This window comes from Eptesicus fuscus, chromosome 8 (assembly GCF_027574615.1).
Source record: "Eptesicus fuscus isolate TK198812 chromosome 8, DD_ASM_mEF_20220401, whole genome shotgun sequence".
Classification (NCBI taxonomy): domain Eukaryota; kingdom Metazoa; phylum Chordata; class Mammalia; order Chiroptera; family Vespertilionidae; genus Eptesicus; species Eptesicus fuscus.
This window is the reverse complement of record NC_072480.1, coordinates 21529445-21555750: the sequence shown is the minus strand read 5'-3', so window position 1 is coordinate 21555750 and position 26306 is coordinate 21529445. Positions and strand designations below refer to the sequence as shown.

The 26306-nt window shown below is 39.8% G+C and overlaps 1 protein-coding gene across 1 annotated transcript in view; it reads right to left on the bottom strand.

Moving 5' to 3' along the window:
• Positions 1–26306, bottom strand: part of VWA8 (von Willebrand factor A domain containing 8) — a 402578-nt gene that overhangs the window by 144679 nt on the left and 231593 nt on the right. The window contains exons 27-29 of the mRNA XM_054719826.1: positions 8704–8812; positions 6899–7037; positions 4066–4265 (exon numbers count right to left, since the gene is read on the bottom strand). Coding sequence (XP_054575801.1) covers positions 4066–4265; positions 6899–7037; positions 8704–8812 — 448 coding nt within the window. The remainder of the gene's footprint in view (positions 1–4065; positions 4266–6898; positions 7038–8703; positions 8813–26306) is intronic.

The following is a 26306-nucleotide window of genomic DNA, read 5'->3' as shown; positions in this document are numbered from 1 at the left end:
CTAGAGGATCAGCCACTGAGGTCCCTGTGCTGAGTACCTATCCCACGCCATCCTTAGGAGCCATCTTCCCAGGATCGAGTACTCCTGTACTTACTGCACCAGCCTGGGCAGTGCACTGCCCAGACCTCCAACTACTAGTGACACCACCCTGCCAAGCTCAAGTCCTGCAAATCAAAACTAACAAATATTGGCAGGGTGCACCCAATAGGGACCTTTGGTGTGCTCTTTTTCTAAAGAAGCTCTTGGAAGACTCTCAGTCATTGAACTACGTGGCTTTGAAATGGGGACCAGTCTTATCGGATACTTGGATGGGCACTACGGTGTGGGGGATGTGCTTGCCCCCATCATGCATGGCCAGAAGGCAATACCCCCAATGGGAGACTTGATCTGTCCTCCCAATTCCCAGTGGCCCTGCCCTGCTGAGACTGTTCCTGCAGAGGGGAGAGCAGGCTGCATCCAACCTAAACTGCAGTATACTACCCCTGGAGGAGCTTGGGTTGGAGACTCTGGCAGAGACTGGGTGGTATGGCTCTGGAGTAGGGAACAACCCCCCCACCCCAATAAATGCCTGACCATGCTTGCCCCTCTAGCCCCATCCTCCCAACACTGGTCACACCACCCTACCAAGCTCGTGCCTTGTGGAAGGATTTGTGGGTTGTGGTCAGCCTGGGAACACTCTACAGTCTCTCTTTGGAAAGCTCTGGAGGAAGACCAGGCAACCTCAGGCATGGTGGAGCAACTGACAAGTGAGCTGGACTTCAGGGTGCCTTGGACCTTTTATTGATCTTCTCGGCTCACAGCTGGAGGAAGTTGACCCTTCCCACACACACCCAAGCACATCAGACACAGCCACAAACAGTGAATAGAGTGGTAGCACCAGACAGGTAGCCCAAAGCCAGTTATAGATAACATCTGACATCAATATGCATTGAAAACCCGTTCAAGTGGACACACAACCAACACAACCAGTGCTGGGCTTCAGAACACACCAGATTTCTACCCAACTAACCAATCAAATGGCACACAAAAAGGGTGATTCTGACAGGCAACAGATCCTACTGGGAATAACTCTGCCTCAGGGGGCCCCTGCACAGTGACTCAAACACAGTGATTGATATCTATCCTTATAGTCAGCCAGCCAGAGAGTTAACTCCCTCCACAAATGGGCCAACAGCATTCAAGACTCAACTACAACAGGACAGCAGACATAACCCACAAAGGAGACATTATTGAACTCAGGTGATCTGGAAGATTGTGCCACGGAGCCCCACAAGACACCTACATCATAAAGCTGTCATAACAAGTTTGGGAGTCATAGCAGATCTACCTAATAAATAGAGGAAAAATGGGGAGACAAAGAAATACACCCCAAATGAAAGAACAAGTGCAATCCCCAGAAAAATAATTAAATGAAATGGAAACAATCAAGATACTAGGTGCAGAATTTAAAACAATGGTTATAAGGATGCTTAAGAACTTGGAGGAAGAAAGGATGATCTCAGTGAGAACCTAAACAAAGAGAAAATAACCATTAAAAAGGACACAGAAATCACAAAAAGGAACCAGTCAGAAATTAAGAATACTACATGTGAAATGAAGACTATACTAGAAGGAATAGACAGCAGGTAGATGAAGCAGAAGATTGAATCAGTGATTTAGAGGGCAAGAAAGCAGAAAACATCAAAATAGAGCAGCAGCGACAACAATAAAAATTTAAATGAGGAAAGTCTAAGGAACCTCTGAAACAGTATCAACTGTAACAACATCTGCATCATAGAAGTACCAGAAGGAGAAGAGAGAGAGTACAAGGGATCGAGAACCTATTTGGAGAAATAATGGAACAAAACTTCCTTAATCCGATGAAGGGAAACAAAAGACAAATTCAGGAAGCACAGAGAGTACCAAACAAGATGCACCAAAAGAGGCCCACACCAAGGAACATCTTAATTAAAATAGCAAAGTTTAAAAATAAAGAGAGAATCTTAAGAACAGCAGAGAAAGATAGTTAGTTACCTACAAGGGAGCTAAAATGAATTAAAGACTTAAATTTAAGTTGTGAAATCATAAAAATCCTAGATGAAAACATAGGCTGTAAAATCTCAGACATCTCTCATAGCAATATATTTTCTGATCTATCTCCATAGACAAGGGAAACAAAAATTAATAAACAAATGGCACTACATCAAACTAAAAAGCTTTCTCACAGCAAAGGAAATCATCAGTAAAATTAAAAGACAAGCCACTGAATAGAAGAACATATTTATGAATGATATATCTGATAAAGGGTTAATTTCCAAAATTTACAAAGAACTTATACAAGTTAACACAAAGAAAAATAACAAATTAAAATATGAGCAAAGAACCTGAATAGACACTTGTCCACAGAGGACATACAAATGGCCAACAGACATATGAAAAGTTACTCCATGTCACTAATCATCGGAGAAATAAAAATTAAAACCACAATGATATATTACCTCACACCTGTCAGAATGGCTATCATCAATAAATTAACTAACAAGTGTTGGTGAGGATATGGAAAAGGGAACCCTTGTGCACTGTGGGTGGGAATGCAGATTGGTGCAGCCATTATGGGAAGCAGTATGGAGTTTCCTCAAAACATTAAAAATGGAACTGCCTTATAACCCAGTAATTCTACTTCTGGGAATGTATCAGAAGAAACTAGAAACACTAATTTGAAACAATATATGCACTCTCATGTTCATTGAAGCGTTATTTACAATAGCCAAGATTTGGAAGCAGCCCAAGTATCCATATGTAGATGAGTGGATAAAAAGCTGTGATACATTTACACAATGGAATAAATACTTAGTCATATAAAAAGAAGAAAATCTTACCTTTTGCAACAGCAATGAATGGACCTGCAGAGTATTATGATAAGTGAAATAACCAGTCAGAGAAAGACAAATACTATATGATTTCACTTGTATGTGGAATCTAATGAACAAAATAAACTAATTAACAAAATAGAAACAGACTGACAGCTGTCAGAGGGATGGGGGGTTGAGGGGCTCGGTGGAAAAGGTAAAGGGATTAAGCAAAAAACAAAACAAATAAACAAACAAAAAAAACCCAGACACAGACAATACTATGGTGATTGCTAAAGGGAAAGACTGGTGGGGGAGATGGAAGAGGTCAAATGGCAGATAAATGACAGTAGAAAGAGACTTGACTTTGGGTGAGTGGTGAGCACGAGATGCAGTATGCAGATGATGTGTTATAGAGTAGTACACTTGAAATCTGCATGTTTTTATTAACAAATGTCACCCCAATACATTCAATGAGTAAGTAAATATGAAACACCAAAGAGATTTCTCACTCCTTCTTCATGCGAGGTGATGATGAAAAGATGGCTAATAAGTGGTCCCTCATGAGACATCGACTTTGCCAATGGTTTGATCTCGGACTTCCTAGCTTCCAGGACTGTGGGTAATAAATTTCTATTTTTTATAAGCTCTCTATTCTATGGTTTCTCTGTTATAGCAGCCCAAATGGACTAAAGCAATTACATGGCATCCTCTGCATAAAGGATTCATTCAGGTTTCAGAGAAAATGTCATCTCTTAATATTGGTCACCCTCCCATGCCTCTTACCCCCATCATTCCTTAGACTATTATCTAGTTTCTTTTACACTCCATTCTACTGATATAGTACAGATGAACTTAGACCTTTAGAATTCTCACTAATTAAAACACACTGCCTGTGAAACACACTATCTGAAATTGGCATATTTATTTATTTGTTGTTTATCTACCCGAAGAGAATGCAAGGTTCACAACAAAGAATTATCTGGCCTTAAATGTCAAGGGTTGAGAAACCCTGACTTTCATGTTTCCAGATTTACAAGTCATCCTGAAGTCTCAAAGAGAGGAAGACATTAACCTCTCTTTGTGGTAATGATAAAATATAACTTTGGAACCTTTGTTCAGCCCCTTTTCTTAATCTTTATAAAAATACTTATTTTCAGTTATAGGTTGTAAATCATTCTTGCCTTTTACTCCACATAAGTTCCCCTTGGCATGTGAGTAACCTGGGATGCATTACCTGCTGCTCATGGAGGACCACTTGACCATTGAGGGGACTTCCCAGGGGTGCCACTGTCACAAATGGGTGCCAAACTCCACTGGCGGTTCTTGGGAAGATGTCATAAAAGTCCACAAAGTAGCCAATTTTCCCAGCCATACTCATGAAGTATAAGGAAACAGGATTGCATGTCACTACATAGAGAGTATATTCCTCATTTTCTGAAATGACAAAAAAACAGTTAATTTTTAAATCTGCAACAAATTTTCTGACTGAGCAAGAGATCCAGTGAAAACTGAGTCATGAGACTAAACACAGTTGAAACTCAACAGATGGATTGATTAGGCTGAAAGACCATGAGAAGCAATTTAGTTCCTGCTCTGGAAGTAGATAGGGCCACAGCTAACTATTTGATCTCTGAACACATAATAATCTGGCCACTCAGTGTGTGTGTGTGTGTGTGTGTGTGTGTGTGTGTGTGTGTGTGTGTATTTATATATATATATGTATATATATATATATATATATATATATATATATATATACATATATACTAGTAGCCCGTTTGCACGAAGATTCGTGCAATAGACCTTCATTCACCTGGCTGCCTGCACCAGTTTTCTGCCGGCACCGGGGACCCAGGCCTTGGCTGTGGCCACCGCCTTCTACCTTCTTTCAGGGTCCCGGCTTGGCCCTGGGCAGTGGCCTTGGGCTCGGCTGCACCCAGCGTCCCTGCTACCCAATCGCAGGAGCGAGCCGACCAGGAGCGAGCCGACCTGCGATCCGAGCACGCACCCTGCTGGTGCCCAAGGCCCGGAAAGCCCCGGGCGGCTTCCCGGGCCTTGGGCCCCGCCGCACCCCAGCTTCCCTGTAACGGTTTCCTGATGGGCGTGGTTGATGGGCGTAGCGAAGGTGCGGTCAATTTGCATATTTTTCTATTATAAGGTAAGATATATATATATTAGAGGCCCAGTGCATGAATTTATGCATGGGTGGGGTCTGGCCAGCCAGGCCAGGGGGAGGGGACATGGGCGGTTGGCCGGCCTGCCTGATGGTTGAACTCCTGGTCGAGGGGAAAATTTGCATATTAGCCTTTTATTATATAGGATATACACTGAGTGGCCAGATTATTATGCGTTCAGAGTATTTCTAACCCAATAAAATGCTCTTTTCTCTTACAAATACAGAATAGGTAAAAAAACAAAGAAACAAATAACAAAAAACCTAGTTTGCAAATGTAGACAATACTAAAATAAAGGGTTAAATTATAAGAGGGATAGCAAAGGAGTTCATCTTTTTTTTAAAATATATTTTTATTGATCTCAGAGAGGAAGGGAGAGTGAGAGATAGATAGAAATATCAATGATGAGAGATAATTATTGATTGACTGCCTCCTGCATGCCCCCACTGGGGATCGAGCCCACAACCCGGGGACATGCCCCTGGCTGGAATCGAACCCAGAACCCCTCAGTCCGCAGGTGGACACTCTATCCACTGAGCCAAACCAGCTAGGGCAGAGTTCATCTTTTAAGGGCCAATTCTGACTAACTGGCAGCAGCTGCCTGGAATGCTGGGTGGAGAACTGTGACATTGTCACAAGGGTTAATGAGAAAAGTGCTGCACTGATTAGTGATGGGCAATGGGGCACATGATCACAGCATACTTATGTACAAGTCCTAAATATGAGACAAGGGCCAAATTTCAAACTATATCCACAAAATCTATATTTAATCTCTACTAGTGAGTGTAAAATTCTATATAATAAAAGGATAATATGCAAATTGATCCTAATGGCAGAACGACTGGGAATGATTGGTTGCTATGCTGCACACTGACCACCAGGGGGCAGATGCTCAAAGCAGGAACTGCCTCCTGGTGGTCAGTGTGCTTACACAGGGGGAGCACTGCTCAGCCAGAAGCCGCCTCATGGCTGGCCAGTGCAGCGGTGGTGGCAGGAGCCTCTCCCGTCTCCACAGCAGCTCTAAGGATGTCTGACTAATGGCTCCCTGTGGGGAGCAGGCCTAAGCCAGCAGGTGGACATCCCCCGAGGGGTCCTGGACTGCGAGAGGGTGCAGGCTGGGCTGAGGGACCCCTTCCCCCCCCCGCCCCCGTGCACGAATTTTCGTGCACCAGGCCTCTAGTATTTTAATAAGAGCACCAATCTGTTACCAAAAAACTCTGTACATTTTTAAAGCACATTTTTATTCAACATAACTGCTTTTAGGAATAATCAATATCTATAGAACTTGTATGAACAAAACTTGCTTCTGAATTTTTGCCTAAACAATCTCCATCTTAGTCAAGTTAGAGAATCTCTCCCTTCCCCCTGCCTTCCCTTTTGTTTATATTACTTTAGTAACTGCCATTAATTGAGAAACTTATGCCAAAAGGTAACAGGGCACACTGCATGAATCAGTAGGTACTGGCAACAGTCCAGAAATGCAGATGCCAAAAGTTCACATCCTTTATTTGTCATTCTTCACAATGAGAAGTTTAATGACTGCAAATCATTCCAGCCCTGCTTTCATGGTTCATGCAATCACAAAACTGGAATCCCAGCCAAAGAATCCAATGTTTCTCCTTTTTATTTTCCCTTCTATTTTTAGCACACGCCTGGGTGTGTTTAACTTTGTGCTACAGTTGTAATGAGAAACAGACGTATGCATACAAACTTAGCAGTGCTTAGGGATTCCACAATAGTATTTTGTTAGGTTGGTATAGGAAATTAGTTCTAAATTATATATAATTGCTATCCAATCCATGAATGACAGTTATGGAGTCTATGGACTTCTTGATGTCCTTAAAAAAAAAAATCAGTGTAGGAAGGAAAAATCAAAAGAACAAACTGACGTACCACGTGATGTAGCGATGTCACAGATTATGTTAATTTCATCCAATGGCAACTTCCAGGAGGCACATTCTTCAGTGAAGGTTTGAGATCTTCCTTCATGTCTTTCTATTGGATACTCCTGTATGTTTATAAGTGCTGGGCCCTATAATAAAGTAGTTTATCTGAGTTAAGAAATTTGGGTAGTTACCAAAATGTAGAAAAGCTGTAATTCTTCCAAAATACAGACTATAAATTCAAATAATCAATATCTTGATATCTCTCTTCTTATTTTATTGACTGGCATGACATTTACAACAATAATACCATAAAAATGCATTTATAAATGCTTCCACATGTGCTGTTATTTAATTTCTCACTTTATTTTCTTTTTACTCATAAAATATACCAGATGTAAAATCCCATAGTATTTCTCATTATTTCATTTCTTTCTAAGCCAAGAGCAACTTTGAATGCCAAGTACTGGGACTCAGAACTGTTCAAACCAGGAGAATAATTTGTAAATGAATGAATCAGGGCCTGATATAGTTCCACTGTAAAGAATGATTATTACATCATTATATAGAATGTAATGGTTAACCCTGGGTCTTTGAAATAAAATATAAAAAAACAGTAACAACTGAAATTAAAAACAACTTACTGATAATTATAAAAGGTAGAGTATTTCACACATGCTAAAATATTATTCAATAGTAACATAAGCAGAGGAGCAAATTTAATAATTTTATTGCTATTAGTACTGGGTACTCAGATATGATATCCTGGAAAGATTATATAGATATAACTAAAATTTCAATGATTTGTATGCAGTCAGTCCTTAACTAATAAAAAAATGTTTGGGTTAGATATTGACCACTGTGGCATGTATGCTCCCTCACCCTTTCAGAATAGTCTGTATCTCAGGAGCAGGAAGACTAGAAACTAGATTTCTCATACTCCCTTGCAGCAAGGGTTCTGGATGAGATTTAGTTCTACCAATTAAATGCACTTGCATCAGATTTGGAAGTCAGAAGAGGTAGTGGCTGTATTCCTGCAGCTGTAGTTGACAAGAAGTCTCTGACTAAAATGAGCCATCAGATTCTATGTTCTCCTGCAAGCATTGATGAATGACAGCCCACTGGTCAACCCTGATCCACGGCCTGCTTTTGCAAATAAAATTTTACTGGAACATAGACACACTCATTTGTGAAAGTACTGTCTAAGGCTGCTTTTGTACTACCATGGCAGAGTTGAGTAGTTGTGACAGAATCTTTATAGCCACAAAGCCTAAAGTATTTACTACCTGATAGTTTAGATAAAAGTTTGCCGATCTGCTTTATTGTGTAGCTCTCAGCAATAGGGGTAGTAGCAGAAGCAAACACTGATCTTGAACTAAGTCCTTCTGTACTTTCTAAAAATTTTAAAAGCATCTAATTCCCTAAAATAAATCTCTTATTGCTTGAAATACCAAGGGACTTTGTAGGGAATTAGATTTTGCAATAGAGGGGTTTCCATTGCAACTAGTGATTGATACCTTTTTCCTTTGCCTTTTTACATGAAGACAAATATATTGGAGTAACTGTCCTAGAATAACACACAAGATACCCAAATTTCCCAAAATACAGGTTAGCTCTTAGGAATTCTACTGACCATTAGCAATTCTCTACATGTAGTCTCTCAGAAGCCAGACTGACTTGACAGTTGGAGCAGAAGCTCAAGCTACACTAAAATAACATCAGAACAAGTCATTTCTGAGCTTATATGAATTTTCTCCAGTGAAGATATATAAAAATCTGTAACATTCAATATTTTTATGAAGAAATAATATCAACCTTTATGTCTATATGATCAGTTTCTGCAGGACACAACAGTTTCTGCATTCCATCTCTTGACTGGCCCACGGTCCAGTAGCCCATGAATGTCTGCTCTGGCAGAGGCAACCTGTCAAGGAGGATTTGAAAAGTAAACATTCCTTCTTGTTTCCAAGTCACAGGAAAACATAACACACCATCTATTATCAACCACACAAATAAATATGAAGAATGCTTTCCTTAGAAGTTCTTTAATGTTATTAAAAGAGTCTATAAAACCATGTTTAGAATGTACTTTAAGAAGAAAAGATGCCACTTTTCTGAAACTCAGAAGGTAAAGTCTTGTTTTGTTTTTACCTTAATGACAAATACAATAGATTACATATATTTCCCTTGAATTGGTAAAATACTTAGCAATTTGACATCTAAATTCCTAGTAGAGTATAGGAAGGATTTAGGCAAAAAAATAAAAATTAAAAAAAATGGAGCAACCTATCAAATTTTCAGTATATTCTTCTAAATTTGGAATAAAATAATAGACAGTACACAATACTACCAGTCACATGGTTGTAAGTTGTACAGGACAAGTTTCATAGACTCTGTGTTAGCACCCTAATTTTTTCACTTTGAATTGAAATATTAGATACAGAAACATTCACATAAATGTGCCACTTAGTCCTGAACACACCAGCAGCCAACACCAGCACTCAAAGAAACAGCATCACCAGTACCCAGGAAGCCCCTCAAGGCCACTTTGGTCATTGTACTCACCAAGGGAGCGCTATCCTGATTTCTAATGGAATTAGTCTGTGTTTAGATTCCTTTTTATTTAAAATGACTTTTAAATAAAGTGACTTGCCAAAACACAGATGGCAATGCTAAAGTACAAAACCACAGACAAATTTTTGAGGATAAAGTCTTCATTTTTAATCATACTATCTTTTCTTTGACTTTTTAAAATGGAACAATCAATTTGTCATTTAATTCATTATAAAGTTCTTATTCCTTGGTAAGTCGAGGCAAACAATAATTCAGAGTTAAATTTCTTTTTTTTTTTTTTTTAAAGCACATGTAGATACCAATTGAAATGCATGCTTGGAATGAGTTTGATGATCATTAAAAGAGTACATGTTCACATTTTGAAACCATTTTATTTTCAGTAAGAATAGTCTGACACAATATTTCCATATGCTTAATAAGATCATGTAAGGCTCAGATATTTTTGGCATAAAATAACAGAATCAAGCATTCTGGTAGAATATGCTCTTTGGCCCTTTGAAATACTTAACACAAAAGGAATAATATTTACATTGATATTTTTTGACATCATCTTATGCAAATCTCTTAAAAGAAAGTAGGTGCTTTTGTATCTATCATCTAAAATACATTCCAAATTATTCTGACTGGTTACTCACTTATTTCCATGTTTTTACTGGAAGTGAGGTAGGAAGAGCACAGAGCCAGGGGATTTACTATTATGTTCTCTCCATTAAATGTAATAAAGATCTATGCAGACTTTGGAGAGGAAAAGTAGGCTAATTTCTCTGAGTGTTAATTTCTTCCTTTGTGAAATCAAGGGGAAGATCTGTACTGTTCCTTAGAGCTTGGGTAGCCTCTGAAGATCACTGAAGTGAGACAAGGGAAGTGTCAGTGGTAGATTCAACTGTGTTGTATTATCTTGGCGCTCTGGAGTGAAAATAAAATCACCAAAATGAAAATATCTATACCTATCAATAGAAATAGGTGCCCTGAAAGGCATGCTTTACTAATTAACTTTAAAAAAAATAGTTCTAAATACATTCCAGTTTTTGGAGACAACAGAAAAACTTTGAAATTTAACTGTGTTTCTTAAGAGGTGGAGAATTGATTAATAAAAATGAACTTTGCTTGTTAGGTTAATAGATAGCCTAAAATTGATGTATCTAACATATCCTTTAATGATCATAAATATATCATATAGTTGCTAAAAACAAAGCAAAACACTTCATCCACCTGAGAAAAAGTAACTTTACTTGGCATCTATCCCTGACAATTCCAGGGGTAGTCATGAAACCTGGTTTGAACTTGCCTTCTAAATAATAGTCATGGAAATTACAGGCTGTCTGGGACCCACCTAAAAATAGTACTAGCTGGTTGTCAGGGTATGGGAAGGACCTTCAGGTACCCCATATAGAATCTGTTCCAGAACCACATAAGACGATGTGTATGGGCAATCACAACTACAACCAAAAACACATTTGCAGGGTGTTCTGGAGCTGCACAATCAAACTGACTCCATCCAGCTCCTTGGTCACATCAAGTATTGTTTCCAGACTTTCCCAGTGGGCTCCAGGCAGGCCAATGGATGTAAACCAAAGCCCCTCACTTATTTGCCACTAATAAGCCCTCCCAATAAGCTGTGGAAAGATTTGATGGTTAGTAACTCACTCCACTTCACTAAATTAGTAGTCAGGGGAAAAGGGAAGCATTAAAATTGGATGCATGAGCAGGCTCTGAATTTGAAGCATAATTAACATTAGCTTGGGTAGAACTCTAAACTAATAACCAGTTAGCAAAAGATACTATATTCCATTATTAAAACACTAGAGGCCTGGTGCATGAAATTCGTGCACGGGGTGGGAGGGGGTCCCTCAACCTGGCCTGTACCCTCTGGCAATCTGGGACCCCTCGGGAGATGTCCAGCTGCCAGTTTAGGCCCAATCCCTGCAGGCAGTCGGACAACCCTCTCGCAATTTGGGACCACCCACTTCTAACTGCTGGCCTGCCTGTCTGCCCGCTCCTAACCACTGGCCTGCCTGCCTGCTCAGTGTGCATCATAGCGACCAGTCGTTCCAGTCTTTCTGGTCATTCCACCCTTTCAGTCGCTGAGCTTTTATATATATAGATGTCATCCAACTCTGACCAGACTTAAGTTGTTATACCTGATTTGATTAAAACAACAATGGTATTTTCCATGGTTTTAAAAACATGTCACTTGTTTTGTTTAACTTTGTTAAAGTTCTAGCAGAAATGATGTCTGGATTTAATTTTAAAGAAGAGGAGGAAGAACTTAGGGCCTATAAATAGCACTACTTTTTATTTTCAATGTCATTCATGAATTTATGTTTTCTTAAAAAAATGAAGTATTTCAATTCATATGTTGTGATGTTTCTTAATAATTTGTGGAAGTATTAACAAAGATGTGGAAGTAAAAGTTTTAACTATAAGAATGGTGAATATAGAAATCATGACCCAGGTCAAATTATAGCACTTGAGCAGTTACAGACAGGAAAAAAGTTGTGGGTTTTTTTTTTTTTTTTTACATGCATATAATTCCTAACATGAGCCATATGGACACCAAAGTCAAGAAATATAGTCTGAATGACATATAAGAGATTTGTCTAAGATTGTTTTCATAAAGAGGTGAGCTGGGGATTTAAGGAGCATGTTCTGGCAAATTTCTGCCTTCTCTGAACATTTGCCAGTACTATTTCTGGAGTATGAAAGAAACACATGTAAAAGATTTGGATCTTTCTAGGGGCATTATGTAATTGGAAGTTGTTGACATACCTATTACCAGCAATTCCTAAAACATTTCCTTACCACAAGAACTACTAATTTTCATAGGAATAATGGAACCCTTCAGGGTAGTTCCACCAACTCTCAAAAATTCACCAATTACTATCATCTTTGAGAAGAAAAAGAACAACTCCAATTTTACAAGGCCTCACTCATTCCTAATGTTTTAAATCTAATCTCTGGCACACATTAAGGTGGATTGTCCAACTGAGTTTACTGAAGCCTGAACAGAATAACCCAAACAAATGTTTCTACCTTTGGCTCTTACCCCTTCCTCTTACACTTCAGCTGATTTATGCCTTCGCCACCTCAAACTGCTACTTGCTCGTCCTGAACATGTATGTTCATGCTTCTGCCAGGCATTTCTTTTGCCTCTTTAATGAAATCCTCATTCTTGAGGCCCAATTCAAATGTTATTTACCCTTGCATCCCTCTCTCATATTCTTTCTGGGCAGAATGAATCTTTTGCTCTTCTGGGTTTCCTTGTGAATTTGCATTCTTAGGCTAGAGTTCGTGTAATTTGCAATTTTCAAATTTACGACCCGATAGGGAATAAAAGCTTAAGAATTCAAGTTCATAAGTGAATTAATGAAATCCCTCATAAATATTTTTTTATTTAAAACAAAAATTAAAAAACCAGCACACTAAAGAAAATAGAAATCCCCTTTAAACACTTTAAGTTAGTAATAATGGGTACTACTATTCCAAGTTAACCTCCCTTGTTTAGAAGAAACTTCTGAATCTCCCTTCCCTATAGTCTCACATGTTGCTGGTAAACTAATTTTGCTGCAAATGATATGCATAAACAAGAACGTGTGTGGGTTTTTCCTTTCTGTGCTTGGCTCTGCATTCAGACACATGGCTTTCCCTTTATAACTCAGATGTGTGCACCTCTGCCACTTAGGTCCCTTCAAAGTCACAGAAATGAAGAGTAATTTGGATGCATGCAATGGAAAAAGATTTGGGGAAACTTATTCTCGGCTGACACTTCTCAAATATGACCACCAATATCCACAATGACACTGTGCAGTCTCAATGCTGCTGCCCAGCATCATTTGTGCCAGAGCAGATGTTGTCAGCTGGTCCCACACATCTCGGGCTTTCTTCCTCCTCACAGGAGTTGCCAGACTACAGTTCTGGGGCCTGCATTTCCTTTCCCTCATCTTCAAATTTTATTGCAAAAACTTTTCTTTTTCTGCCATCTGCTTTTCCAACCACATTTAAGTATTTTTGAATCTCAAGTTCTTTCCTTTTCTAATTATCCACATCAAAAAGGAGTGGGACTAAAACTCTTCCAGTTGGAAATTTCCCCAGAAAAAAACGAAAACAAAAAAACTCTGTATTTCTCACAAGAAGGACTTATGGGAGGAAATAGCCTTACTGTGGATGCAGCTTTGACTATAACGTTGCGTAACAAGGTTGATAGCTGACATGTTGTCCCAGCTAATTGTTAATTCACTGAGGGTAAGGCTTACGTCACACTCACTCAAATCTCTGGCACTTGGAATCCCTCACTTTGGCCACGGAAACATCACCCCTTTCCCTCTCATTCCCACTGCCACAATGGGAGCCCCCGTTGTCCATCGCATGGATTCCTATAGCTGTCCCAAACCAGTCTTCCTGCCCTCAGGTTCGCGGTCTTTCAGTTTATTAACCTGAGAAAACCAGAAGGGGTCTTTCTACATTATGAATCTGACCGTGCTACAATCTGGTTTAAACGTTTTCTCTGATTCCCGACTCTTCTCTCCCTTCTAGGCTCACCACACAGGACACCCTCACTTCACCATTAATTTTAGTCACTGAACTACTTGCAATTTCCAAAATGCACCATGCCCCCTTCAACCTCTCTGCTTGAAGCATCTCTCCTCCTTTGTTTGCCTGGAGAACCCCTAGTAATCCTTGAGTATTGGCTTGGTTACCCGCCCTGACTGCCCCCAGGGCAGAAGGCGGGAATCCTCTCCTTGCTCTCTCCTGTGTGGCTCTAACACACACAAGTCACCCTTTACTTGAGTGCTTTCCCAATTCACTGTGACCCCTTGAAGGTGGGTACTAAGCCTTCCTCACCTTTACATTTCTGACTCACTACCTAGTGTTTATCACAAAAGGCTCAATAGTGTTTGTTAAATGAGTGAATGCTTGGGTACACTAGAACTGACATCTTCCCTGCTTGTTCCTTATCTCAGTGGCAAGTTGCAAAACACCATGGCAAATCTTCCCCATTGCGTCCTGACTACGCGATTCTCAACCAATGATGCCATCTACTTTGCAGGTGAATCTGGAAGAGTTAGCTATAGGTGGGGTTTGGGATTTCTATCCAGCCAGGTGACAGGCTTTCACAAAGTTATCACAAATGCTTAAGGGATCAAGGTTAATTCTGTGAGATGGCTAAAATGAGTATAAAGGAGTCATAGATCTTGACATTTTCTATGCACATTGGGTGTGTTTTTTCATTTTTTCTGTACCCCCATTAAAGGAGCTGAAAGCAAGTGGAATGGCTGTGAAGCTACTTCATAACATACGAAAAGAATATAGGGCAAAGGCTATCCTACCTAATAATAGACAAATATGCAAATTGACCATACCTTCGCTATGCCCGCGATTGGCCAGGAGGCGCGGGGGGGCAGGACTTGGGGTGGCCAGGGTGGCCGATTGGGCCGGCGGGACGCTGAGCTCGCGTCGCCAGCAGCGGCTCGAGCTCAGCGTCTGCGCCATGGCTGTGCTGCGGCACAGAAGGGGCCTCTGGGGCAGCGAGCTCATGTCCCACCGCGGACCATCAAAAGCGGGGGAGCTGGGTGCCTGTCTGCTCCGGCACCAGGCCTTTCAGAAGCCTCCGCCGAGCCGGAGGCTTCTGAAAGGCCTGGAGCACCAGCGGACAGGCACCCAGCTCCACCGCGAAAAGCAAAAGCGTGTAGGGGACCCTACACGTGCATGATTCAATCATGCACTGGGCCTCTAGTATAAAAATAAAATTATAGGACATAATAGTTTGGAAAATGGAAGGAGAGGCACAATACTTTAAGAAGAGAATCTTAACATTTAATGGGACAAACAGTAAGCTGATGATCACTCCTATCTCCAAAGATAAGCCTAATGAAATTACTCAAAAGAGAGATTCTGGTTGGGGATGTTCTTTTTAATGCTTCTGGTACACTGGAGACCCCGTGGGTGGTCTTAGGGAGAGAAGCAGCAGCTGCTATTGATGCCACAATTACACAGGATGAGTCTTTAACAAAGAAAACCCAGTCTAGTCACATACCCGTTCAAAGATACATTTGATTTAAGAGAATATGCTTACATCTTACAGAAAGTTGTTTGTTTGTTTTAATCCTCACCAGAGGATATTTTCCCATTGATTTTTAGAGACAGTGGAAGGAAGAGGGAGAGACAGAGAAGAGAAACATTGAAGTGAGAGAGAAACATCGATTGGTTGCCTCCTGTACATGCCCAGGAGGATAGAGCATGCAACCAAGATACATGCTTTTGACTGAAATCGAATCTGGGACCCTTCAGTCCATGGGCTGATGCTCTATCTACTGAAGCAAACTGGCTAGGGATAAAAAGTATTTTTTACTTACTTATGGAATCAATGACAAATAACATTTACTTGAAGGAAAATGTGATTAAAACAATGGGCTTAGTCACTAATGTAAAAGTTATATGCATATTTTGTATGATATATGTCCCCAAATGGAGGGAAATAAAATTTGAAAAACTCCAAAGTTTCCATTATCTTTAAAATCTTGCAGTCCAGTGTTGTATTGCATTGCTTCTCTCGTATAAGGCACTGTACAGACAACATGGTGGAGTGAGCCAAAAGATGATAGTTTTGGAACAGACAGAACTGCAGTTGAATTCCCCACCCTGTCATTTATTAGTTGTATAGTCCGTTAAGTATTTAGTTTCCTGAAACTCAGTTCTTCATCTGTAAAACAAACACACACACACACACACACACACACACACACACACACACGCACATACACACACTCCTATACCTAATGGATAATAAACTTTTAAAAATTATTTCCCTAATAGAATAAAAGAATTGTTTTATAGGTTGTGCATTAATATTTATAAAGTACTTACAGCACTTAGTAAGCACTTGATAAATATCAACTATTTTTATTTTTGCTGCTTTAAAAATATGTTGTCTACCCTCACTGGACACATTATCAATGATTAAACTTAGGTTGTGTTGAAATGCCCTAGAGTTGCTCAGTTCACGTAATTTCTTGTTTGCCATCGGGAAGCGTGCCAGTGTTCTACCTTTGGAGTAGTCATCACAGTGTAGCATGAGCTTTGCTGTATGGGAGGCAAGAAATAGCAATTTCAGACTAGACCTTTACTTTAAAACTTTTATTTTATTCAAATAAGAAAACAAAATAAAAAATTCCAGTGCCCAGACTGTCTGTGGACATTTAAAAAATAAAACACAGAAAATAATACATGTTAGAATATTAAAATAGAAAGTGAGGCCTCTCAAAGGCAACCACTGTCAATATTACCCTGTTTCCAATTATTCTAAATGTGAATATATTAAAAAGATTTAATTGAAAATTTGCTATTAGACCTTGCTAATTCAAAGTTACTTTATTTTGTCTGAAAAAGTAAGTTAAAAAATTTTAATCAAGTATTTGAAAGCAGAGAGGGAATATGTGAAAAGGACACCTGAGGAGCAGTTTTAAGACTCTACTAGGGCTATAGGACACTTTTAAAGTCTCACATGACAATTGTTTTGAGAAGCGCAGTCTGTCTGACAACAGCATTTTTACATGTTTGAGAAGGATAATGAGATTTAAACATATGCAGAAAGACACAAAGTGTTGATATGAATGTTTATATTCCTTGTGAGAGTTCCTTATATACTTTATGAATCTGTTTATTATGCTTACAATAAATATCTAATACTCAAAATCTCTAGAAGGATGGAGAAAAGAGTAGGGTTGAGGAAGAGTGTCATTTGCACTCAAATCTACTTCATTAGAAATAATTTCTTTTCAACAAAGGAGCTTGGGAGTAAAATGTTTTAAAAAGAGCCCCTTTTCACTCGGCTGGCATGGCTCAGTGGTGGAGTGTCGATCTATGAACCAGGAGTTTACAGTTCAATTCTAGTCAGGGCACATGCCCAGTTGTGGGCTCGATCTCCAGGGTGGGCCATGCAGGAGGCAGCCAATCAATGATTCTCTCTCATCATTGATGTTTCTATCTCTCCTTCTCCCTTCCTCTCTGAAATCAATTAAAAATATACATTTTTTAAAAGAACCCCCTTTTAGGGACATGTATCTTCTATTAAGAAGAAAAGCTGTGCAAAAAAATAAAAAAACTCAAAAGAAGTATTTTGCAGTGTATGAAATAACACACAGAACCACAAGATCTGGAAGGATTTAAAAACGATTATCTTCAGATGGTGGAATTATAGGTGTTTTAATTTTCTTTTTGTTAATTTAAATATAAACAGAAATTCATTCTTCCTTTAGTACATATGCATCACAAAGAAATACTACATGTTAAAACTTTTTAATTTCCTCAAATTTTTTATTCTATTCTGATACAAACAAATGATTGGTAGATTATATGTAGTTTTCCAGTGACAAACAGGAAATAAATGCTTTGGGGGAAAATATGAAACTGGCCTAAAAGTAAACAAAACAGATTGAGGAATTCAGAGAGAAAGTTGGGTGGGGGGTGGTGGGAGGATGGAGGGATGGGAGAGGGTGGGGATGGGGAGGGTAAGAGATTAACCAAATAACTTGTATGTATAACCCAGGGACACAGAAAATAGTGTGGTGAAGGCCTGGGAATGGTGTGGGGAGCGGGGGGATGAGGTTGTCAATGGAAAAAAAAGGGGGACAACTGTAATGCTTTCAACAATAAAGATAAATTTAAAAAAAAAGAATAAACAAAGCAGCATTAAAAATAAGTCAACAGAGTTGAGGACAAAGAATATGGAGTAAGAAGGATGATCACTTAAATACAGAGAGCAGACAGACAGCTCTGATGGTGGTGGTGGTGGGCAGGGTGGAAGGATTGGGCAAAAAAGAAAGAGGTCACAGACAACAGTGTGGTGATTGCGGGGTTGGGGGGGCACAGAGGAATGGGTGGAGGTGGAAAGGTGTAAGGGGGATAAATGGTGATGGGGAAAAATAAAAGAAAAAAATAAGAAAAAAATAATGCAATAAATAAATAAATATTTTATAGACATGTGTGCCTCCTAAGGAAGACAGGGAGAGAAAAATGCATAACTTCAGAAGGTAGAGATAAATTCTCTGTATGTTTGACTTATTAATATATTTAGAGGTAGAGTATATTCCATCTTAAATTTATGAAATGACAATTTTCTCTTCTTAAGAACTGTCAGGTTGAGGGTGGCATGTAAATTTAAGATAAAATATTGTATAAATAATTTAAAAATTGAGGCCGAAAAGAATAGGATTTTCTTCATTTAAAACAAATGTTTTCCCTAACATGTGAGAGTTTATAAATTACTCTGAAAACACTTTTAAATTTGGAAGAGTTAATGTGCTAGCAGTATGTTTTTCTCAAATAAAAGACAATTCAGAAATAAAAGTTCATTTGAGGGAAAAACAAGCAAACTTTACTTTGAAATTTATGTTTATTTATACTACTAGTGGCCCAGTGCATGAAATTTGTGCACATTAAAAGGGAATTAATTAGAGGAAATATTTTAATATTGCTCTTTGCCCTTTCTCTATAATAGAAGTGTCAGAGATGAAAGAAAATTAGTAAAATGTATATGAAAATCTCCCTCCTGTCAGAGTCTCAGGCATGCCGCGGGACCTAGAGTCAAGTTCCCGCCCACCACCCGCAAGCGCTTTGAAAACGCAGGAGACCCAGGCCCGGCCGGCCCCACCCCCGTCAAGCCCCTCCGGGTGAGGGGCACAGTCTCAGGTCCCCTGGCCTGGCGCTGGGTGGGGGGCACAGTCTCAGGTCCCCCATCAAGCCCTGCTAGGGCAGGGGGCATGGCCTGATGTCCCTCACCCCTGCCAGGTGCCACACAGCCTCAGGTCCCTGCTGTTCGGTCATGATGTGACGGCGTCCCAGCTAATTTTCATATTCCTCTATTATATAGATAGATAGTATATCATCTATATGCTTTGGTTGGGTGCTTGGACCTAATTATGTGTGTGAGTGTGCGCATTCTTTTTCCCACAAACGACATTTGAAACTAAAGATCTGAGATTATTTTTTAAGAGCTCAGATTTTAACCCGAATCTTCCTATCTCTAACTAGATTTTCCCCAGTGAATCTCATTTGGTTATGTTCACCATCTCTTTGGCAAATCTTTCCCATGTATTAGAAACTTAAAAGGGAATAATAATAATAAAACCCTCAGGAAGTACCAGTGGGACAAGACAAATGCAATGTGGAAGTGTAGGTAGCCAATTCTGACCATGGTACTAAGATCTGGGAATATATTGTAGATCAGGAAGAAGAGCTGCATTTTGGTGCGGTCCCCTAAGGTAAAATAATCACCCAGTCAGACATGGCCCAAAGTACCAGATTTAGCAAAGGTTTAGTAAAGAAGATAAGTAATATTCACCTCAGAATATCACATTGGGCCTTTTAAAAATGCACAGAGACTATGAGATAGGTATCATCACTGCACTATTTAGGTGGACAAAAGGGAAAATGACAGCATCTCTCTTTTGGGAATTTGACTAAAGATCATTAACCAAACAGCCAAAGTATATTCTGATTTCAGCTCAGGAAGAAGGTGCTGTAGAAGACTTTACAAACAGTGATCTGGTATCATCTCCCCATGCGAAAACTTCCCTCTTCTACAACATTTGCTTTACATCTCTTTTTAGTTATATGCAGTGAGAGGACAATTATTTTTCTATCCATATCCATTTTATTCTGGACTCAATGTAAGTTTGCTCCCATTCAGTAAGCACTGTGGTTGGATTAGAGAACAAGAAAATAACAGGTCTCGGCAAAAATATTTTCATTCAGGAAAAAAGAATATATATATGTTTGTTTACTTATGTTACTCCTTGCCAGAGAATATTTTTTTCCATTGATTTTTAGTGAGAGTGGAAGAGAGAGGGAAAGACAGAGGGAAACATCAATGTGAGAAAAACACATCGATTGGTTGCCTCCTGCATGAGCCCTGACCAGGGCCCAGGCCAGGGAGGAACCTGCAACCAAAGTAGATGCCCTTGACTGGAATTGAACCCGGGATCCTTTGGTCCACAGGCCAATGCTCTATCCTCTGAGCCAAACTGGCTAGGGCAAGTATCACTTCTTTTGTATTGGTTTTGTTTTTGTTTTTGCAGATGAGAGAAAATTAAGATTATATTAAAAATGCAAAGGATGTTAGAATAGGAAGGAACTTTATTAATTTTATGGAGATGACTATATATTCTGGCCTCACTAGGGCAGTCTTATTTTATATCTCCTTTTACACAGTTATTATTAATAGCACCCCATACCATTTTCAAAAATGTCCTAAAGTGATTAAGTTACATAGTTATGCTATCCTATATAATAAAAGGGTAACATGCAAATTGACCCTAATGGCGAATGACCAGGAACGACCGGTCGTTATGATGCAAACTGACCACCAGGGGGCAGATGCTCAACACAGGAACTGCTCCCTGGTGGTCAGTGTGGTCCCACAGGGGGAGCATCGCTCAACCAGAAGCCGGGCTCACAGATGACAAGCACAGCGGTGGGGGCAGGAGACTCTCCCGCCTCCGTAACAGTGCTAAGGATGTCTGACTGATGACTTAGGCCCGGCGGGGAGTGGGCCTAAGCCAGCAGTCGGACATCCCTTGAGGGCTCCTGGACTGTAAGAGGGCGCAGGCCAGGCTGAGGGACCCCCTCTGAGTGTACGGATTTCATGCACCGGGCCTCTCATCTATAATAAAATGCCCTCTTTTTTACCAGTAGGTTAAAAGCTGTTTCTCCCTGACAGGGACATGCAGATTGAATGTACAACTATCTACTGAATTCCCAGGCCATTGCCACCCTTAAAGTAAAAGGCTGATAACTGGATAGAAATAAATACATAGAAACTGTAGATTTCTCTAAAGGGCAATGATATGATATCACTACTTTTAAGCTGCTCAAGACACTGAAATTCACAGATGAGGAAAATATGTTTTGAATGTATAAATTGTAGTCTACTATTATCTCCACCCCAAGGGAAAAATCCCCTCATCTTCCACATCTGCAATAACTCTATTTTTAGCTATATGCAGTGGGTGGACAACTAGTTGTTTCCATCCCCATCTTAGGCACAAGTGTGACCACCTTATTTCCAGGCTCAATGTATTTTGCTTCCACTCATAAGTACTAGAGTTGGAATTAACGTGCCATGGCAAGAACTTTTCACGTCAGAACTAAGGCCAGTAATAAATAAGTTAAATTATTTTACCTGTCTTCCTTAGAAAATTACCAACAATTTTATTTTGATTGAGCTTACCAACTGATATGTATTTTGTATTTCAAGTTGTATAAAAGTATAAAAACAGTTATTTTTAAATCATAAGCCTAGTTTCCAAGAACCTAGAATTCTAATTGTATAAATTTGTTAAAGGTAATAAAAACCATCCTATTTCCAATTGAAAATAAAGATTTAGTTTATTTAAAAAGTAAAAAAACAACATGAGCAGTAATAGAAGTTTGCATATTAAAGACAATTTCTTGAAATTTCTAATACAGAAGATAGACCGTTGGGAGAAACCAAGATGGCAGCATAGGTAAACACCTAAATTGCTGCCTCGTACAACAATTTCAAAACTACAACTAAAAGACAAAGTGGACACCATCCAGAACCACAGGAAAGCTGGCTGAGTGAAAATACTACAACTAGAAGGAAAGAGGAAAGCACATTGAGACTCAGAGGAGCTGCAAAAGGCTGAGGTATGGAGATGCGCACGCAAAGAGGATGGGCGGCTGAATGCATGGGCGGCTGAGTGCGCGGCTGGCTTTCTAAAGTGGGAGGGAGACAGAAGCTCCTGACTGCACTGAACTCCAGTCCCGGGTGAGACTCTGGGAAACCAGATTCATTCGGGAGGAATCTGGACTGTCAGGAAAAGAGAAAGCACACTTAGACTCGGAAGCTGCGGAAGGCAGAGGTCCGGAGGCGCGCGCGCACGCACAGAGGACTGACTGCTGAATGCATGGATGGCTGAGTGCGCAGCTGACTTTCTAAAGTGGGAGGGAGACAAAAGCTCCCGACTGCACTGAACTGCAGTTCTGGGTGAGTTTCTGGGAACCCAGACTCATTTGGGGAGAAACTGGACTGTCTGGCAGTGGGCGAAACCCAAGGGCAGCTTTCTCTCAGAGGTGCTTTCAGCGATTACCAAGGGACACTGAGACCCAGGGGCCTCATAGGGCAGGGCTGACGGGAAGCCAAGACTGTTGGCTCCGCCCTGAAACTCCGCCCCATCCAAGCTGAGCACGGAGGCTTTTGCAATTTTGCAAGTCTTGTCCAATAATGGTGTCTCCAGCACAGAAGTTCTCCCAGCGTAGACACTGCTGATCCTCACAGCCAATTGGCCTGGAGGTCAATTCCTTCCAATGATACCAACAACAATCAAGACTTAACTACAACAAGACTGTGCACACAGCCCACAAAGGGGTGCACCAAGAGTGTCCACCTCAGGTAACTGGGGAGGCTGAGCCACTGGGCCCTATAGGACACCTAGCACACAAAGCCACTCCATCAACTCAGGGAAGCAGCCAAAATGTGGAGACAAAGAAACAGATCACAAATGAAAGAAATGGAGGAAAACTAATGACTGGATATAGAGTTCAAAACCACGGTTATAAGGTTTTTCAAGAATTTCCTAGAAAAGGCCAATAAATTTAATGAGACCCTCGAGGATATGAAAAAGGACCAACTAGAAATTAAACATACACTGACTGAAATAAAAAATATTATACAGAGACCTAACAGCAGACTAGAGGACCACAAGAATCAAGTCAAAGATTTGAAATACAAAGAAGCAGAAAACACTCAACCAGAAAAGCAAAAAGAAAAAAGGATCCAAAAATTTGAAGATAGTGCAAGGAGCCTCTGGGACAACCTCAAGTGTACCAACATTCAAATCATGGGGGTGCCAGAAGAAGAGAGAGAGCAAGATACTGAAAACCTATTTGAAGAAATAATGACTGAAAACTTCCCCCACCTGGTGAAAGAAATAGACTTACAAGTCCAGGAAGCGCACAGAACCCCAAACAAAAGGAATCCAAAGAGGACCACACCAAGACACATCATAATTAAAAAGCCAAGAACAAAAGAGAAAGAGAGAATCTTACAAGCAGCAAGAGAAAAACAGTTAGTTACCTACAAGGGAGCACCCATACTACTGTCATCTGATTTCTCAACAGAAACTATGCAGGCCAGACGGGAGTGGTAAGAAATAGTCAAAGTGATGAATAGCAAGAACCTACAACCAAGATTACTCTACCCAGCAAAGCTATCATTCAGAATTGAAGGTCAGATAAAGAGCTTCACAGATAAGAAAAAGCTAAAGGAGTTCATCACCACCAAAACAGTATTATATGAAATGCTGAAAGGTGTTCTCTAAGTAGAGGAAGAAGAAGAAAAAGGTAAAGATAAAAATTATGAACAACAAATACATATCTATCAACAAGTTAATCTAAAAATCAAGTGAATAAAAAATCTGATGAACAGAATAAACTGGTGAATATAATAGAATCAGGGGCATAGAAAGGGAGTGGACTGACAATTCTTGGGTAGAAAAGGGTGTGGGGGGTGTGGGAAGAGACTGGACAAAAAGTGTACACCTATGGATGAGGACAGTGGCGGGGAGGTAAGGGCAGAGGGTGGGGTGGGAACCGGGTGGAGGGGAGCTATCGGGGGGAAAAAAGAGGAACAATTGTAATAATCTGAATAATAAAGATTAAAAAAAAAAAGAAGATAGACCATATCCATTAAATTACCAAACTAGTTCCAAAATGCCCACAAACACTGCTAATCAATCAGCAAAATCATATTTTACAGAAAGCTTTTACGTATTAGCTCTGACACCAAATTGTGAGTGTAGGTAGCTAGATAATAATAAAGGAAGGGAGCAAAGGGAATCAGACACGAAGCATAATAAACCAGGGAGCTGAAATAAACATTGGGCATGCTTCACTGGGAAGCTCTAGCATTCAGAGGCTCGTTCACCCACTCCAGGAGACCATCGCATCCGCCAGCCTTGGGACTTAATCCTTGGGCAATCCCCAAGCAATCTCCTAACAGGCAAGAAGAGTCTCTCCAGGGAACTGCCAGCCTGGTACCCGATTACCAGGATTATTGGGGGAAGGAGGAGAGGAAATTCCTCTGCTGGGCGCATGCACAGTAGAAGCCAAGATGGCAAAGGGGAAAATCCTTCTATTATGAGGCATGCCTAGTAGAAACTAAGATGGCAACTATAAGGGGCAGAGCACAGCCTAGGGAAGAATCAGATTGGGTAAGAGACTCAGAACCCCAGAAGATACAGGAAATGGATTGGTTAGGGGGAAGACCCATCAGAAGCCTGGGGGGAAACTGGGAAATTGATTGGTTATTTTGAAAGGGCACTTGGTCCTTCCCAAGCCCTAAATAATATAATCCAAACCTAACAAAGCTCTCTCTCTCTCTCTCTCCTTCTCTCTCTCCTTCTCTCTCTCTCTCTCTCTCTCTCTCTCACTCTCACTCACACTCACACACACACACACACACACACACAATCTGGTAACTGGTAACACATGCTCACCCTGTGCGCTTGCACATTCTCTCTCCGTAGCAGCCATGTGGGCCTAGCAGCTGCCTTAGGCCTGGCAGCCTCAAGGACTCCAAGCGTAGACTCCAAGCCTGGGTACAGCAACATAGCGAGGAACAGACTAAGCTAGCCGGATGGGGACAGAGACTAAACTGGACTAAGCCTTGGCATGGCACAGAATTTCTGGGCCTGATGAAGACAAGGCTGGAGTTTTTCCACAGTGGGAATGAGGGAGATGAGACCTGGGGAACCCCAGTAAATCTTACCACAACACCTCAACCTCCCATGCATGGGTCCTCCGAAATGGTTTTCTTACAACTCCATAAAATGACCCCATTTCTACCAGCAACAAAATCACTCTTCTCAAAAAATATTTACTCACTCATTAATAATATAAACAAATTTACTGATAATTTCTAACATAACTCTATTTTGAGCCTTTACCACAAAAGGGAAATATTTGTTTTTCTTTAAGAAATCTTTGAAGAAATTGTTAAAGCTTTAATGATGTATTTTTATTGGCGTATATTCTGATATGTTTTTATAATAACTTCAAAGAATAAATGAGGATCATGTATACATTTAGGATATATATGTATATATGTGGGTGTATATATAAACACATAAATATAGCTGGACTATAATATTTAAAACTTTTTTCTAAGGAAAGTAGATTGCTTCCTATATGAAACTAAAGTTAAATAATAATTTTAAAGTAATTATTGTGTCTTAGGAATTTATGCTAATTATTTTTATAGACAAAGCATTGGAATCTTTATCATAAGTTAATGTTATGCATTTTAAAAATTGTTTTCTAATGACTTTGCATGGATTTAACTACTCTACTAATAAACTCTGTCAACTATCTTTCTGGTCCACAATATTTGCAAGATTCTTTGGTAAGGTTAAGTACGTAGCCTGTAATTACAAAATAAAAGTCAGGCAACTGGCCCACATGAAGCAAACCCACTAATTTTCACTACCTCTTTCATCTGTCAAGCTAAAATAAGTAACCAAAAATCTCTTAAGTTAATATAATTATAAATTTAGAAACTATCATAACAGAAAAATATATGGTAGCATAAATAAGAACACTTAACTAAATACATATTATCCCTTTACGTTGTTTTCACATTTGTACAATGATTTTGCACTAGGTTAAGAAATAGCGAGAGTCATAGTAATTCAACAAAAAGACAGAGACTTAAAGAAACAAATATTTCCCTTTATTTGATTATATTACATCTACTTATGGAACATTCAAAATTGAAATTCTCAATTTACACGCTTCTAAATAATGCTATTTAACTGAAAGCCAGCCAG